The sequence below is a fragment of the Mycteria americana genome, chromosome 12, assembly GCF_035582795.1.
Source record: "Mycteria americana isolate JAX WOST 10 ecotype Jacksonville Zoo and Gardens chromosome 12, USCA_MyAme_1.0, whole genome shotgun sequence".
Taxonomy (NCBI): domain Eukaryota; kingdom Metazoa; phylum Chordata; class Aves; order Ciconiiformes; family Ciconiidae; genus Mycteria; species Mycteria americana.
The window spans coordinates 4,571,920-4,588,304 of NC_134376.1; the positions used below are offsets into that span (position 1 = coordinate 4,571,920).

At 39.1% G+C, this 16,385-nt stretch overlaps 1 protein-coding gene across 4 annotated transcripts in view; it reads left to right on the top strand.

The window, feature by feature from the left end:
• SMURF1 (SMAD specific E3 ubiquitin protein ligase 1) overlaps positions 1-16,385 on the top strand; it is a 47,626-nt gene that overhangs the window by 26,771 nt on the left and 4,470 nt on the right. The window contains exons 2-17 of one of the 4 annotated variants that reach the window (XM_075514630.1): positions 872-910; positions 1,592-1,700; positions 2,311-2,444; positions 2,560-2,625; positions 3,486-3,561; positions 3,919-4,172; positions 4,979-5,063; positions 7,288-7,434; positions 8,716-8,920; positions 9,194-9,297; positions 10,821-10,935; positions 11,920-12,098; positions 12,989-13,126; positions 13,503-13,623; positions 15,182-15,383; positions 16,201-16,276. In XM_075514630.1, the coding sequence (XP_075370745.1) occupies positions 872-910; positions 1,592-1,700; positions 2,311-2,444; positions 2,560-2,625; positions 3,486-3,561; positions 3,919-4,172; positions 4,979-5,063; positions 7,288-7,434; positions 8,716-8,920; positions 9,194-9,297; positions 10,821-10,935; positions 11,920-12,098; positions 12,989-13,126; positions 13,503-13,623; positions 15,182-15,383; positions 16,201-16,276 (2,050 nt within the window). Of the gene's footprint in view, positions 1-871; positions 911-1,591; positions 1,701-2,310; positions 2,445-2,559; positions 2,626-3,485; positions 3,562-3,918; positions 4,173-4,978; positions 5,064-7,287; positions 7,435-8,715; positions 8,921-9,193; positions 9,298-10,820; positions 10,936-11,919; positions 12,099-12,988; positions 13,127-13,502; positions 13,624-15,181; positions 15,384-16,191; positions 16,277-16,385 lie in introns of all 4 variants that reach the window. The other 3 variants (XM_075514633.1, XM_075514629.1, XM_075514631.1) reach the window with 3 other exon arrangements.

Consider the following 16,385-nt stretch of genomic DNA (forward strand, 5'->3'; position numbering starts at 1 on the left):
AGTTTTAGATAAGTTAGAGCTCTAATATTTTCATCTTTGGCTCTGTAGTTGTTATTCCTGGCCTGTTACAAGAGTTTAATGGATACTGAACAACTTGGATTGCTGAGATCGTACTGAGCAGTCCTTACTGAAAAGCAAAATTAGGCTTGTAGCTGGTAATAGACCTAGTAGAAATGGAGATTGATGCGAGTTTCCTGATCTAATTTTTGCTTAAACTACTGTGCTATTTAGTAGAATTGGAGAGAGGGAAATGATGTCTCATTTGTGGCCCTTTCAAAGGAAAACATATTGATGCAATTTTTTTCGCTATATTTTTTTTTTCTCCTGAGTGAGGACCTATCATACTTACCACAAAACCTTTTTGTATTTGCAAACTGCTTATGCTGCTATAGCACACCTCCCATGTTTTGTTTTATGGTGTATCACGTACCTTTTGCGTGCAAAGAGCAGGAGTTTGCACTGTATTTGATGGGACTTAGCGTAGAGGTCTCCTTCAGGAGTCCCAGAACCATTCTTGGTTCAGAAGCTGTTTAGTCCTTGTTCTAAAATGGGTGGGTTCTGAAGCAACACAACAAAATTCTGGTTTAGCATTTGTGTAAGCATGCAGTATAGAAAATTAGGAGGTTTGAACACAAAGGGACGTTCGTTAACTCTTCTGTATATTGTAACAATAGAACAAAAGCAAAGGAATTTTTTCCTTTATGTAAATACATATTCCAATCACAGATAAAGAAAACAATGCTCACATTTAATATTTGAGTGGGTTTTTATTAATTATGATCAGGTAGTATTGTAGCTGGTATGATTGCTGGCAAGTTTGGGGGTTTTTTAATGGTTTTAAGATCTCTTTATCTGATATTTTGTTTTGCAGTATTATGTGCCAAGAATCTTGCAAAGAAAGATTTCTTCAGTAAGTATGCCCTAATTGTATAACTTTCTGCTCTTGATTAATCAGATTTATTTGTAGATTGTGCATTGCTGTCATGGCTCATCTATGTATGTCATTTGTTCTGTGGTTCCATTCTTGCAGTAACATTGCATTACTACATGAGTAGACGCTACCTTGAATTATATTTAGATAGCACAGACTCTAGGATTGGAAAGACCAAGGACTCACAAATTGTAGTTGAAAGTCTCACTGATGAGACCACAAGCAGGTTGCTACTTACAATTCGGGGGGGGGGATACCAAGAGCATCCATCTCAAAGACGGTTCTATTTGTAAAGCATGCCAGGGGTATGAGTAAAGTACCCCAGTGCTGCAGTCTCAGTATTATGTTAAGGACTGAATAAAAATGCCTACTTATCAGTATGCATGAGTATGCACCGTTAAATTAAGCACGTTTAAGCTTCTGTTTTCTAAAACCTTTCACAATTTATGGCAGATACCAAGCTGTATGACGGAAGTACGTTATCTAATTAGGAACTGAATTCTCTATTTTAGATTTACTAAAATGGTTTTAGGATAATGGCAACTTTCCTGGGGGGGGACAGGGACGGGACGGGACACAAGCAGGACCTCATGATAGCATTATCTTGGAAGAAACAAAACAAAAAGTACTATGTTTAATAGCACCTTTTCCCTTCCACAGGACTTCCTGACCCATTTGCAAAAATAGTTGTTGATGGGTCAGGTCAGTGCCATTCAACTGACACTGTGAAGAACACATTGGACCCCAAATGGAACCAGCATTATGATCTGTGAGTTGTTTGAAAGGTCATAAGTAAACAATATTCGAGAGATTTAACTAGTAAATGGAATGCAAGGGTTGGCACTGCAACTTTGTTTTGCGTGAGAAAGAAGAGCCACGTTTGCTGAGGAGGACTGGTTTTTTGCAACAAGAAATTACCTGTTAATAAAGGAGTGGTACCTTGCTTTTAGGTGTTTGAATTTGGAAATATTTGTGCGTCAGGTACACAGCACAACTGCTTAGAGTAAGCTCTACTGGAGCAGTGCAGTCCAGCTTTTACAAAAGATTGTCCTTGTTGTAGTGATTTATTTTCTTCAAATTATTAGAAACATAAATTTTAAAGTTTTGTACATTAATCAGTTTGTTGCATAGCTTTTAATGAGACTGTCTGTAGTTAAATTCATGCTGCAGCAATATCAATTTAACATGCTGTGTGAAATCATAGTGCAGTAATTCATTAATAACACCATTTCAGGCATAAGCACTTCTGTATTTATAATAAAGCAGCATGAACAATGTACTAAAATGTATCAGAATTTGTACCAAATAATGCATAAAATCTGTGGAGTAAAAAGAGGTTCTTTTTTCTAAAATTACTCTCCTAATATGTATTTTTCTAGATATGTTGGGAAGACAGATTCCATAACCATTAGTGTATGGAACCATAAAAAAATCCACAAGAAACAGGGAGCTGGCTTCCTGGGGTGTGTCCGACTCCTCTCCAATGCCATCAGCAGGCTAAAAGATACTGGATGTAAGAGCAATTCCTACCTGGCGCGATCGGAAACCTTTGGTGCCTCGTATCTGAGTAGTAAGTAGTATTTCCACCCCCACAGTGTTTTGTTGATCTTTCCTATTCTCATTTGCAGACCAGCGTTTGGATCTATGCAAACTAAATCCCACAGATACCGATGCTGTACGAGGCCAAATAGTGGGTAAGAATGCTCTCAGCTAAACTTTCATCTTCTTGGGTAAATATACTATATGGAGAGATGTTGTATTAAAAAAGAAACCTGTAGTCATTACTGCTTCTGTGCCTTTTCTGTGTTGTTTCTTCTGACTTTAATGGGATTAAATTACATAACCTGAAAATGTTCATTGTACTCCTATGTAGGAGTTTGTTTTCTCTCAGTTGATAATGGGAAACAATATTAAGAAGAGGGGATGCATCTGGCAAGGTTTCTAATGCAGCACTGGAAGGGTAAATGTTACTGTGAAACTGATTGCAGGCAAAGAGAATCTTACGTGGAAAAGAGGATCTGGAGGAGTTAAAAGAAATTTTGCAAATTGCTGTTTTAATACCTTCGACTCATGTAACCCATTTCCAAATTTCAACAACGCAGTGTTAGTTTTACGGCTAATTTACCCCATCTTACCATGTTTTGCTGCCCCCCACCCAACCCAACCTTTTCATTGATGTATAAATATATTTGGCAAAACCCAAATTCTCACCGTAACAATGACATCTAGTGGTGAGTAATTTCTTTCCAGCTTACCTTTCAGGGTCCTCATGAAACACAGATGTAGAACTTGATATGGTTGATATTTACAGAAATAGACTCAGCTTAAGTTTTGATGTGGTGATGCATCTGGTTTCTCTTCTTCATTTTTAAAAAATCAGTAATGCTTTAGGGTTATAGAAGGAGTTTTGGGAAGTGGTGTGCTCTTGTGTGTAAGATACAGCTTGCTTTAATATTTTACCCTGTATAAATGTGGGTTGTTCGGCTTTACCTTTTTTTTAAGGGAACAGTTGTTCTTTTTTATTATGAACTTGTGTTTCTTTTTTTTATTTCAGTCAGTTTACAGACACGGGACAGAATAGGCACAGGAGGTTCTGTAGTAGACTGTAGAGGGCTTTTGGAGAATGAAGGGTAAGGATTGTTTTCTTTACACTTAATCAGAAAAATGGTTTATATGTGGAAAGAATATAATTAACACTAGTAATATTAAATATTAGTGTGACTAATATATTGTCTGGGAATACGTATCAGGTAGTAAGGTTATAGCTGGATACTTACTTGAAGAAAATAAGCTAAACGGGGTAGGACTTGGTATTTTTTGTTACCAGTGCTTCTGGCACTTCCATGAGAAAGTTGGGGTATAAAAACATTAAGAAAGTGGCATATCTTGGGTTAAAAGTTGCAGTACTTGAAGTAATGGAGAGAGGGGGGGGGGGGGGAGAAACAGTTATTTCTGCATTCACTTCTCTGTGATGGAAACTCTTGAAGTTTCCCCATTTTCAGAACGGTGTATGAAGATTCCGGACCAGGAAGGCCGCTGAGCTGTTTTATGGAGGAACCAGCACCGTATACAGACACTACGGGGGCTGCTGGCGGAGGCAACTGTCGCTTCGTAGAGTCCCCCAGTCAAGATCAGAGGCTTCAGGCACAGCGACTTCGGACTCCTGAAGTCAGAGGTCATGTACAGACACCTCAGAACAGACCGCATGGTCACCAGTCGCCTGACCTACCAGAAGGCTACGGTAAGAGTTTTCCAGAACTGTAAAATTGATCTTTTTTTTTTTTTTTTCAAAAGACTTCAGAGAAAAATTCTCCTATTTTAATATACAGATGTGGTTTACCTGTTAAAACATGCAGCATCCACGTGCGTCTAATGGTCTGCATTTTGGAAAAGGAACTAAGCAGTGCAGATGGGAGTTTGGCTAATTAGCAGTTGGCTACGCCAGCATACACTGAGGGGTTGATGGTAAATTAAACATGAGGTTGTGGTATAATGCTGTTACAGAAAATTCACTGCTAATCTTGGCTGTGTATCTAGGGAGAACGAATGTAAAGAGCTCTTTAAACTAGAGCAGTAATGCTATTTTTTCCTTCCCCCTTGGCATGTTGTGTAGGTTTGAGCCCACATTTGAGAAAAGATCAGGAAAATATAAAAGCAACAAAGAAGCCAGTAGTACAGAAGATTAGGGAGGATAAGATTAAGGAGAATTTAAATCTCAGAAAAGAGCACGCCAAATCTAGGAGTAAAGAAATCCAGTTTGGGGGTTTGGGTTGGCTCAAAATCTAAAAATAAAAATGCAAACTAAAACACACTGGTGCATGGATTTGTGAGTTTCAAAAAGAACACTGAAATGTGTAGTTAAGTAAATTTGTGAAGACAGTGTTTAAGGATAAAATAGTCCATGCTGCAAAAGATCAGGTGGGATGGCTCAAGTACTTTCTTCTAGCTCTGACAGAAACATAATATACTAATGGCTTTGAACAAATGGTTTATTCTGGTTTTTTTTCAGATTTGTAATTAAGAATAATCTTTCTTCCCTTTTCATAGAACAAAGAACAACGGTACAGGGACAGGTTTATTTTTTGCACACACAGACTGGAGTTAGCACGTGGCATGACCCTAGGATACCAAGGTATGTATTTATAGTTACAAAGTCAGGGTTTTGGGTTGGTTGGTGTTTTTTTTTTGGGGGTGGGGGTGGTGTATATAGCAGTAAGCTGAATCTTTACGAGCAAAAGTCTATGAAATGGCCTGTCTAAAGGGAGAGCTACAAGCAGAGGAATAATTTTGGATCATTCTAGTTACCTTTTCAATAAACATTAAGGATTGCTGGTTTTGAAAGAAAGAATTATCTACTTGTGAATCATGTAAAACAAAAGGGGAAAAAAACCGTAGTCCTTCAGGAACTCCTACTTGGCAAATTCTTCCTAAAATATCAGTGTGACTTTGTTTTTCGGTGAAGCTACAGATTTCTGAATCTTACCTTTTTTTTTTTTTTTTGCTATGAAAACAGTTTGGACTGCAAATTGAAGAAAAAAGTTACTACTTTCTTAAAGCCGTTGTTTCTTGACTATTGAACTTGTAACTTTTGCTCTAATAGTGCTCACATGTATAACTGAAGCAGAGATTACTTGTCATCTTTAAACTTGAAGTGGTGTTGGGGTTTTTTTATGCTTTAGAACAATGATTTGCAGCTAGAAAATTTGAATCCTCCACATGATTAATTTAGTAAAGCCTCTTTAAACCTTAACCTGCAGTTAATCCATGTCTTTGTGGCTAAGGTCTGATGCTCTTCCTTGAGGAGCTGTGAATCTGGGCTTTCTCTGGACCAGCAGCACACCAGATTCAAGAGTGAAACGCAGAGTTTGTAACTCTTCAGCTGCTGCGCTGGCTGGATAATACATGAATGTGATACAGGATATTAGAAAAATGATATAAAGTAGTGTAGGGAGAAGTGTTGATAAAACCAGAGTATATGGAAGGATATGAAAAATAAAGTTGAGAGAGAAAATAGCTGATGTTAGATTAGCTGCTGTCGTTGGAAGAAGAAGTGACAATGCTCATTCGTTCGTGTCACTCGTGTCAGGCTTCTGTGCCCAAAGCCTTGTCTCTTCTTCAAGTGATGCTGGTTGGCCTAATGAAAGGTATTGCTTCTTCTCTCAACAAATCTTAGAGCCAGGTTTTCAGGACCAGCAATGTAAGTGTCTTGTGAGTCACAGGTCACTCTTACTTTAGCTAAAGGTGGCTTTCATGCTACCAACTTCTAGTGCAAAAACCTAACCTTGGCATTTAGCACAGATGTAGGTTAAAACTCAGTGTAATCAGATCTCTGCAGTACTTTCAGATGCACAGCTGATTGAAACAAATGGTTACAACCATAATCTTCTTTAAGGAGCCTAACAAAGGCTTGTCTGTCTGCCTGTGCATGCCCTGCTGGCTTATACTCACTGTGACACTAATGAAGCCTTTGGTGTACGAAGCGTTTCTACCTTTCTAAAGCCTCTCAGTTTACTCATTTACACTGATGTTGCATGGTTAGATTTAGGTAAGGAAATATATAGAGTGGTGTCTTCAACCCTGGATAATAGATGAATCCATGCCAGCTCTCTAGAGAATACTTTACTTAACAATAGCTTTTCTGTCTAAAAATAATCTTCAGGTTTCCTTCCTTCCTTTTCTTGCCACTCTTAGTGGTTTCCTCTATTAGGTGGCTGGGGCCTTAAGCGTTTTCAATTTTCTAGGTGTAAATACATCCTACATGTTGAATTCAAACACTACCTGAAAGTGAGTGACTACCTTTAGTAGCACTTAGAATGACACCCAAAAATTATCTAGGATGAAAGGGGTGAATGTGTTGGTAAAGCCTTACTCTCAATGATTTATCAGTCAAATAGTTGGGATTCTATCCTTGTTAATCTATCCTTGGTTAATTGTTTGGTTTTCTGCACGTGGATCACATTAGTGTTAATGGGAATTTTTCTGAGAAATTTTTGCTATGAAAAAATCTCTTCCTCCTTTTACAGCCCTCAGAAGCCCTGTCATCATCTAAATCATCATGTTGCATATTAAAGTTCCTTTTAAGCTGTACGGCTTTGTTACTTTCAAAGCCTTTCAAAGACAGAAGGTGTTTTGCTGATTTACCTTTCTATCCGTATACCATGCACACATAGGGAGTTGCACTGCTTAGATTGAGGATTCTAAAAAGACAGCATTAAAATAGCTATTCTGTCCTTCCAAAGGCTTTCATAGCCTAGAATCACTGAGCACCAAATTTATTCCCCCTTCTCCCCTGAATGTAAATCGGTTTCATCTTAACTTCAGAAATGCTTTAACATTTTGTTTGCTTTTCTCCTTAGAGACCTTAACAGTGTGAATTGTGATGAACTAGGACCTTTGCCTCCAGGTTGGGAAGTTAGAAGTACAGTTTCAGGAAGAATATATTTTGTAGATCATAACAACAGAACCACACAATTCACAGATCCCCGACTACATCACATCATGAAGTAAGAACCTTGCCTGATAAATAATTCATGTCAAGTTTGGATTCTTAAACCTTTTATTTTTGTCCAATTTTAACTGCAGTCTGGGAGTCATGAGGGGCTGAAAAACTGCATGATAACGATATGGGGGAACAGATGCAACCAGTGGTCTAGTCAGGGTCCCAGCATTGGTTCTCAGTGCTGGTTTTATCTAAGCCTTTTGCAGAGACTCTTAAAAAATGTTTTTACTATGCTTTGCAGTCCTCAGGTTTAAGGGAGGGCTTGCTTATTTTGGCACAACACTGATCTCTTTAAGCTGGTTTGACAAAATTGCACCAAGCTGTGCTGGAGCGAATATGCAGTTCTGGAAATGCTGGGGTGTGGGGTAGAGGGTCTGCCAGGCAGTTCCACAGCAGTCAGCTCATGCCTGTCTGGATTAGCAGTTCTAGCTCTGTGCTAGCTATGCTAGACCTGAACTGGCTTTGTGCTCCTGTGAGCTCCAGACAACAGGAATATAAAGCCAGCTGGAGTCTGGTTGCCTGGTGCTGTGCACAGCCAGCTCAGGTTTAGCAGGATTTAATAAGCTGAAGCTCTGCCTCATGCAAAGGCAGCTGAACTGTTACAGAGCTGACCCTGGAAGCAGCCTGGCAGCACTGGTTGTGCCCAAGATCAGACTTTTTCCTGGATCTGAGTTGTCTGTGCTTGAAGCCAGCTGGGGAATCTCTCTGTCTAAAAAAATCATTGCTCCACAAGCCAAATAAAGCACTGATAGATAAGCGTAGTTGAATGTATGAAGCTGCAACTATTTGGGACAAGTACATCTTTCTCTTTTAATAACCATAGATGTAGTACTTTTGCTGTGTCAAGAATCCCCAGATTTATTTTGCATGGAGCTGGAATAAAATTAATTGCAGTTGTTAGATAGTTCCATTTATAAAGCTGCTGTTTGTTCCATTAGAGGTCTCTTTCCATGTTACACTCTTGAAAGTTGTCACTACATGGCAGAAATACCACACAACCTTTTTAATTACTGCTCAGTCAGCATTCAGTGATCATGCTCCACAGCCTTCCACAATGTATTGCCATATAAAAACTGAGCTGAAAAATGCTGAAAATCTTTATTGTAAATATCTGTATTCCTTAACGTCCCTGAATGTAGGGTAATGATGCTATAGAAGTTACCCAGCTGAATATACATTTCACTCCAGGTTCCTCTTAGAGAAGCTTAATCAGTTCTTCCATTGTTGTTTTACATATTCTTTGTTGTTATGCTTTCAGAATAAATACTTTACTTTTCTTTCAAAGCCATCAATGCCAGCTAAAAGAGCCCAGCCAGCAGCCTCTGCCAGCTCCAAATGAGGGGTCACTAGAAGACGGTGAGGAGTTGCCTGCACAACGATATGAAAGAGACTTGGTACAAAAGTTGAAAGTTCTTAGACATGAGCTCTCTCTTCAGCAACCTCAGGCTGGTCACTGCCGCATTGAAGTATCCAGAGAGGAAATATTTGAGGTATTTGATTGACTTTTTACTACTATTAGCAGCTTTTGTAAGTCAAGGGATAAGTAAAACTGATCTTTGATTATAGCAAGTCTGCTTCATGAAAGAGGTGGTAAACACCACCAAGTGTTACGGAGTTGTCATTGGAATTTGCTTTAGATTAGCACTTTAACAGAATAATGTTTTCTGTAGTTGAGTAGCGATCTATCTATTACAGTAATGCATCTTAGTAGACTTAATTACAGGAAGGAAATAAAATGTCTAATTGTAAAAATACACATACAGGAATCCTACCGTCAGATAATGAAGATGAGGCCAAAGGACTTGAAAAAGAGGCTTATGGTGAAATTTCGAGGAGAGGAAGGCCTGGATTATGGAGGAGTAGCAAGGTGAGATTTGGGGGTTTGTCTGACACTTTTTAACTGTAAAATTGTCCTTAAAGTGACCTGTGGCTGATACAATTCCCTTTCAAATTACCTGTTAATGGTATATTTAAGTTATTTGTGATCTAGTTTATAGGTAGCGGTCGTATGTTCAGTCCTCGTTTCATGGTAGATTGGAAAATGGAAGCATGTGATTTCACAGTTGTCCCACAGCCCTCCTGGTGTCCAAAGGCTTGTACTAAATGCTTTGGTTTGCCTTGGATTTGGGAACGGTACTGGTATTAATACCACACTGAGGTGTTTCTGTTTCCCCTCTTTCCCAATACGTACTCTGTTTTCATCACCATTACCCAGTGAATGTAAAAGGCTTGTTTAGGATAGGCTATCGATCTTGTTGCAGAAAGCGCTGATCCCAGCAACAGGCTGCAGTTTCGTAAGTGAAAGTGTGATCAGCTCGAATTGTGAGGTCTTTCAAGAAGCATACAGACTTCGAAGTAAAATCCAAATTACGGTAGAGGTTCTGTTAAATACACCTGTCTGATTTCCAGTGAAAGGACTGCAAGACAACAGGGGTTCCTTTTCATTATGTCTCAGCCACATTCAGGAGAGTCCTCTGATCTGTTGGAGCAGGAGTGGAGACAAACTAATCCTAAACAAAGGCGTAAGCCATCGCTGGACAAAAGAAAGAAGCTGGAACATTCTGAGCTGCCTTACCCAAGGCAACCTTGAGTGTCTCCACTGTTGACATCCTATTGCCCTGATGGCTTTCATAATTGCCCATTTGCTGCAACAGACTCTTTCAGATCAGTACCGCTCTGCTTCTAAGCATTAAAGTTGATAGTTCTCTCAGAATATTTTGGGGGATGGGTGTCCAAATTTAATAATAAAGGGGTATTTGTCATGGTGAGTTGGGAGGTCAGAAATAGGTGTAGTTCCATTCCGGTCCTTGTATGTTACTGAGGTGAGAGAGTTTACCTAAGCCCTCCTCTTTTAATGTGTTTGGTGTCTCTGCCCCTTTTGGGCTCTGCTGAAAGCAGAAATTCTCTAGTCATCAAGCATTTGCAGAAAAGCAGCTTTTCTAAAGACCTCCAGTGATCGAGCTGATTTTAAACAACAGATTTTTTGAATATTTCTTTATACTGTCATTGTTGCAGAGGAGCAGATCTCTTAGTCTCCAAATATCTGAACTCTGTACAAAGTCAAGATTTTTTTGGAAGTGGGTCTTGTTCAGACTCAGTTTGATGGCGTTGTCTAACAGTTTGCTTATAGCTTCTCTAATTGATGTTAATCACTTCAGTACTTCTAAACTAAAACAAGTCTGCCTGTGAGTGGAGTAAGACACTTTATGGGTTTTTAAGCCTACCTTTTTGGTCTGCAAATGGAGGGCAGTACAAGGCGATCTGATTTTGAAATAAGCATTTAATAACTGATGACTAGTTTGATGATTCACAATAATTGTGTTGTCTGAAACTCAAGTGGAAGTTGCACCCTTCTAAAATACCTTTTTTCTTTTCTTTTTTTTTTGGCAGAGAATGGTTGTATTTACTGTGCCATGAAATGTTGAATCCCTATTATGGACTCTTCCAGTACTCCACAGATAATATTTACATGCTGCAAATCAATCCAGACTCTTCTATCAATCCTGTAAGTATTAACTTCTGAGCAACATACCTACTTTAACAGAGGTCCCCTGCAGTTTGTTGTTGTAGCTTTTCTTCCATGACAAGAGTGTAAACTGAAGGGTAAAGCAGAATAAGAATGAGTTAATGAGTCTTAATACTGATTTAGTATGAAGCAGAAGGGTTTTGTTCAGAAATAAAAACATGGGAGAGGAGGTATCCTTTGATAAGCATCTGATTTCTTTGAGACTCCTTGGTATTGCCTGGGATGCATGATGATTCTGAGAAGATGTACGTAGGTGAAATTCATCTTCACTGTGAATGCAGGCCACTGTGTAAACAGCATTGCATCCTAAGCAGTGTTCACCCCATGACTGCAGGGGCTTGCTTGCCCTTTCTCAATAAGCTGCTGTGCTGGCTTTTTTTTCTCACTAGAGAAATTGTATTGATGCAGACCCTAAAAGGAGCAGCAATTCTGTATTAGTACAGGAGAATTTTTCCTGACGTGACATTTCCTGACATTTGCTCTGTAAGATGGGGGAGATAGATTGGAAAAATCTCAACCACAGGACTTACGCCTCAGCTTTTGAAAGTCAGTTTATAAGCAGCATGAAAGATATGAAGGAAACGAGCACATGGCCTGCTTCCTCAAGAGCAAAAAGATTTTGATGGTTAAACACAGAATAAACTAATTTGTTTGGAATTGTCGTATCTTGGGTTCTGGGGATTTCATGGGGATTTTCTTTTCCCGAGCTTTGCTCTTTGAGAGGTCTAGAGGACTTGTATCCAATTTATTAGTCAGGTAATGCACAGAGACTTGTTTGAGGCATTTAAGCATTAAATGGTTCTGTTCTTGGTTATGCTATGAGGAAAAATGGTGGCTCCTCTTGCCCAGGGGGTTGCAGATAACTTGCATTGAGCATACGACTGATGGCGCAGATGTAACCACAAGATGTCAGTGTCCTCCCGCTGCCTGATTTTTTTTTTTTCCTCTCCTCTCTCCCTGCAGGACCATTTGTCTTATTTCCATTTTGTTGGTCGGATAATGGGTTTGGCTGTGTTCCATGGACACTATATCAATGGGGGTTTCACAGTTCCCTTTTACAAACAGCTTCTGGGGAAGCCCATTCAGCTCTCCGATCTGGAATCTGTTGACCCAGAATTACACAAAAGTTTAGTCTGGATTTTGTAAGTACTGTATTTGTCAATTGCCTTACTGTAGAGAAGATGGGGTAGAGTATGTTGGCAGTAGAGAAATAATGCTTTATAGAAAACATTTGTACAGGGAGATCTGTACAAAATTATTAAACTACTGTTTCTATGTCAAAAAGCTCAAGGTACTTGAGGAGAAGTTCTCATTGCAAACTCTGTGCTAGCTTTCCTTGCAGCAAGGTAGATACTAAATCGTTAAACGTTGCATGGGTGTGGTAGAACACCACAGTATTAAAATCCAAACTCAGGACAGCGTTCTGAGGGGAAGTACAGCCTTGTTCAAAAGAAAACCAACGTTGATTAAAAAGGAAATAAATGGAATTAATTTAGGCTTCTGTACATTTACAGTTCAGAACAAAATCCACCATTTGGTGTAGCTTTGAGCCTCTTCAGCACTGCTTTGTATTTTCTCGGGGTTTTTTTCCTAAATGCTGTTTTGAATTTTGTATTTAAAGTTACTGATGTTGTTGAAGTTCACTGCAATGTGATCTCTTCTGTGCTTCACACCAATACATGACAGCAGATCAGATTATTGCTGTGTGTGTGTATATATGTGTGTGTGTGTGTAGGGTTGCTGTGTGTGTATAAATATATGTTTGTGTGTATATATAGGGTTTTATTCATTATCCTGAGTACTACTAGAATTCGATAGATGACCCATATCTGATCAGGCTCTTCACCATGCCCTAAGCTATACAGAAATTGGTGATTGTGGCAATGTTCCTCTAGTGGTGTGGAATGCAGATGGCTGGTTACTAGGTTTATCCTGAAGACTAAGTGTTCAAATAACAAACTGTCAGCATCACCACTGAGAGTTATCAAAATATCAAAAATACTAGGTTTACCTTTTATCTTTCTATTGCCAGAGAGAATGATATCACCCCAGTTCTGGACCATACTTTTTGTGTGGAACACAATGCTTTTGGGCGGATTTTACAGCATGAACTCAAACCAAATGGCAGGAATATTCCAGTGACAGAAGAGAACAAGAAAGAATATGTCAGGTATTGCAGAACAAAAATATATCCTGCAAATGTAGTGGAAAGAAGGTAGTGAACAGATGAATTTTTTTAATATAGTGAAACTAATTAAATAAGTATTTTGGGGGGAAATACCTGAGTCATAAATGGCATAAGTGTTTTCACACAATGCAGTATTGTAAGACCTTGGAAGATGAAGCTGTGAAGTGTACTTTGGTTTTTCTGTTGATGGTGCAATAATTAATTGTTGATAGAAAAAGGAACTGATAAGCACTTCTTTCCTAATACAAAATGTGTGTATTAAAACAAGTTCCCCTGTAAAACGAGCATTTTCGAGCTCTGCTATAAAAAGCCCAGTCCTATCTAGCTCATCATCCTTGACTTTCTTTTTTTCCCCCAGGTTGTATGTAAACTGGCGATTTATGAGAGGAATAGAGGCACAGTTCCTGGCTCTGCAGAAAGGTTTTAATGAACTTATTCCTCAACATCTCCTTAAGCCTTTTGACCAGAAGGAACTTGAGGTATATGTTTTATCCACATGGAATATTGTTTTGTAATTTGTTTGATCCACAATCAAGCACTGATTTTAAAAAACAAAACAAACAAACAAAAAGCAAACCCACAAAACTTATTCCAATTTACTTACCAGAAAGCTGTGTATTTGTTTAACCAAACCCTTTTTGGTTTATTCTAGACATTCTTTGGGTTAACGTTATTGAGAGGGCTACTTAAACAGGGAAAGACAAATACACCATGTTGTCTAGCCAAGGACTAATGCTCAAAGCAGGTGGGTCTGAGCAGGGAGGGAGTATTGCAGGTTTGAGGAATTGTTGGCAAGACATAACGTGTCACCTACCTCAGAACTTGTTTTCTTCAGTAACTATTTTCATGCATGGCTGTTTCTATATTCACGCAGGGCATGGGTTACAGGGACTAAAATAGAAGTGTAGAGCATATAGAAAAGCAATGAATTTGTCTTCTCATTTAATCCCGAGATGCAGAATGCTACCTCTTAAAATAATTCCTGTTAGAGCCATTTTTCCTCTGGCTTTGCCTCTTTTGTTTTTCTTTTCTTTTTTTTTTTTTTTTTAAAAAAAAGGCAACCTGTGGAATATGGCCCATTTGTGGTATTGGAAGCACTAGCTTCATGCTAGTCGTTCGTGCATACTGATTAATCCCATAAAGTTACTGCATTCCATTTGCTAGCTGCTTGAAAAGCAGATTAAAAATCCATTAGATATTTCAATACTGTCTGCGTCAGAACAGTCACAACTGTCCTAATAATGTAAATAAGCGTAAGTGGGTGCTGTCTTGGTGGCACAAAAACGCAGCTGCTAAATGGTAGCTCTCAGAAATGTGATCCTCGGTATGAAATATTGTGGGAAATTTAGAATATAACACACATTTTGTTTAGAGTGATGAAGTTTTCTCTATGCCATTTATTTGTCGTTGCCAGGGGAGGTGGTTAGATTCATGGCCAGCAGTGACTTCCTTTTACAGTATTTTGCAACCTGGTGTCATCTGGAAAAGAGATTGAAGTAATATGTCTGGTCTGTGTTAGAGCCTCTCACAAACGACATCAGAAAACAGATGAAAAGTTTCTGTAATTTGTTGTGGGTTATGGAACAACAAAGAAACTAGGATGTTGCCATAAACAGAGCAGGATTCTGTGTAGTTGGTATGGGCACCTCTAGGACAAACCCCCATCAGGACAATGATGTTGTGGAGCGCAGGTACTGGCATGCCTTCCTCCAAGCCTGTGCTGTACCCTCATAAAGATATGCTGTACTTTTCAGGTAGGATAGATTTAACAAAGCAGGTCTTGAATGGGCTTCTGACTCTAGTTTCTTGCGAAAATTCTAGTTCTGGTAAGTGTACTCCTCGGCCTCAGTTTCATTGCAGTTTAACTGAGGAGATTTACTGCCTCCTCTAAACTGTTTTAGAGCGTTACCATGCATCAAAAAGGTGGGTCAAGCGCGTAAAGAATGCTACGCTTCGTGAAATAGTTGGATGTATGTTTTTATAGCTGCAAACCTGAAATGACTCCGAATGTTAAAGCATTTTCTAATCCTTTAACAGCTAATCATAGGAGGCCTGGATAAGATAGACCTGAACGACTGGAAGTCAAACACACGTCTAAAGCACTGCATGGCAGATAGCAATATCGTGAAGTGGTTCTGGCAAGCAGTGGAAACATTTGATGAAGAAAGAAGGGCAAGGCTGCTGCAGTTTGTGACGGGTTCGACGCGTGTCCCACTTCAAGGTTTCAAGGCTTTACAAGGTGACTGATATGGAGGCCAAGTTAATCTGTGGTGGGAGACAGAGATAAAAATCGTGTGGTATTTACTAGCCCCTTGTAGAATATCAGTGTATTACTGGATAACTCAAGCACTTACAAACATTAGATCCCAAGAGCAGTTTTTCATTTGTCAGCAGCGCTGCTGGTGGTGACCACTTTAGCCGTTGCTGATAGCGATACAAGCTGGTCAATGTGTCATCGTGTAGTACTTTGACTGGTGTCAATATTAGCTTATCAGTCTCCTACAACTCTGTGGACTGTTAAAGTAATTGCATGCAAGCACGCGCGTGATTATAGAGCTGACCGAACAACTTTTTCACATGAAAGTTGTATTCCCTTCATCGTTTTGCAACAAATCATTAGACTTTAAAACAAGTTCCTGAAAATTGCAATTTTTGTCATGAAAAGTTGGCAGTGTCCTAGGCTGTTTTGATTCTCCAGGTAACATTCTGTCTGTTGGCTGACAGCAAACTGATGTTCAAAATTAAAATACATAGTTCTCTTTTACAAGAAAAACCTTCTTGCACTTAAGTCTTTTCATTTTTGAAGGTGCAACTTTGTTAATATAAAATGTAGCAGCTTTCCAAAATACTAGTTTGCAAATTCATTGTCATGAACAGCCCTAATGCTTCTGCCATCAGCTGCAAATCTGATCTGCAGATTTAGCCTATGACACTTATGTTTGCAGCTGGAACTGTAATTTTCTATCTTGCCTTTTTAGAAGTAGCAAAATCTGTGTGCATGAATGATGTTTTGTTGAAGTGCATTAACTAGAATGTCTGTCTGTAAGGTTCTACAGGCGCTGCAGGACCCAGACTGTTTACCATCCATTTAATAGATGCAAACACAGACAACCTTCCAAAAGCCCACACTTGGTAAGATGAAAACATTCTGCATGTCAGTGCTCGCTTTCCCTTTGTCTTGGTTTAAAGGAGTCATCTCTGTTGGTCCTGGCTATGGATTAGCCATGTGATACACATAGAT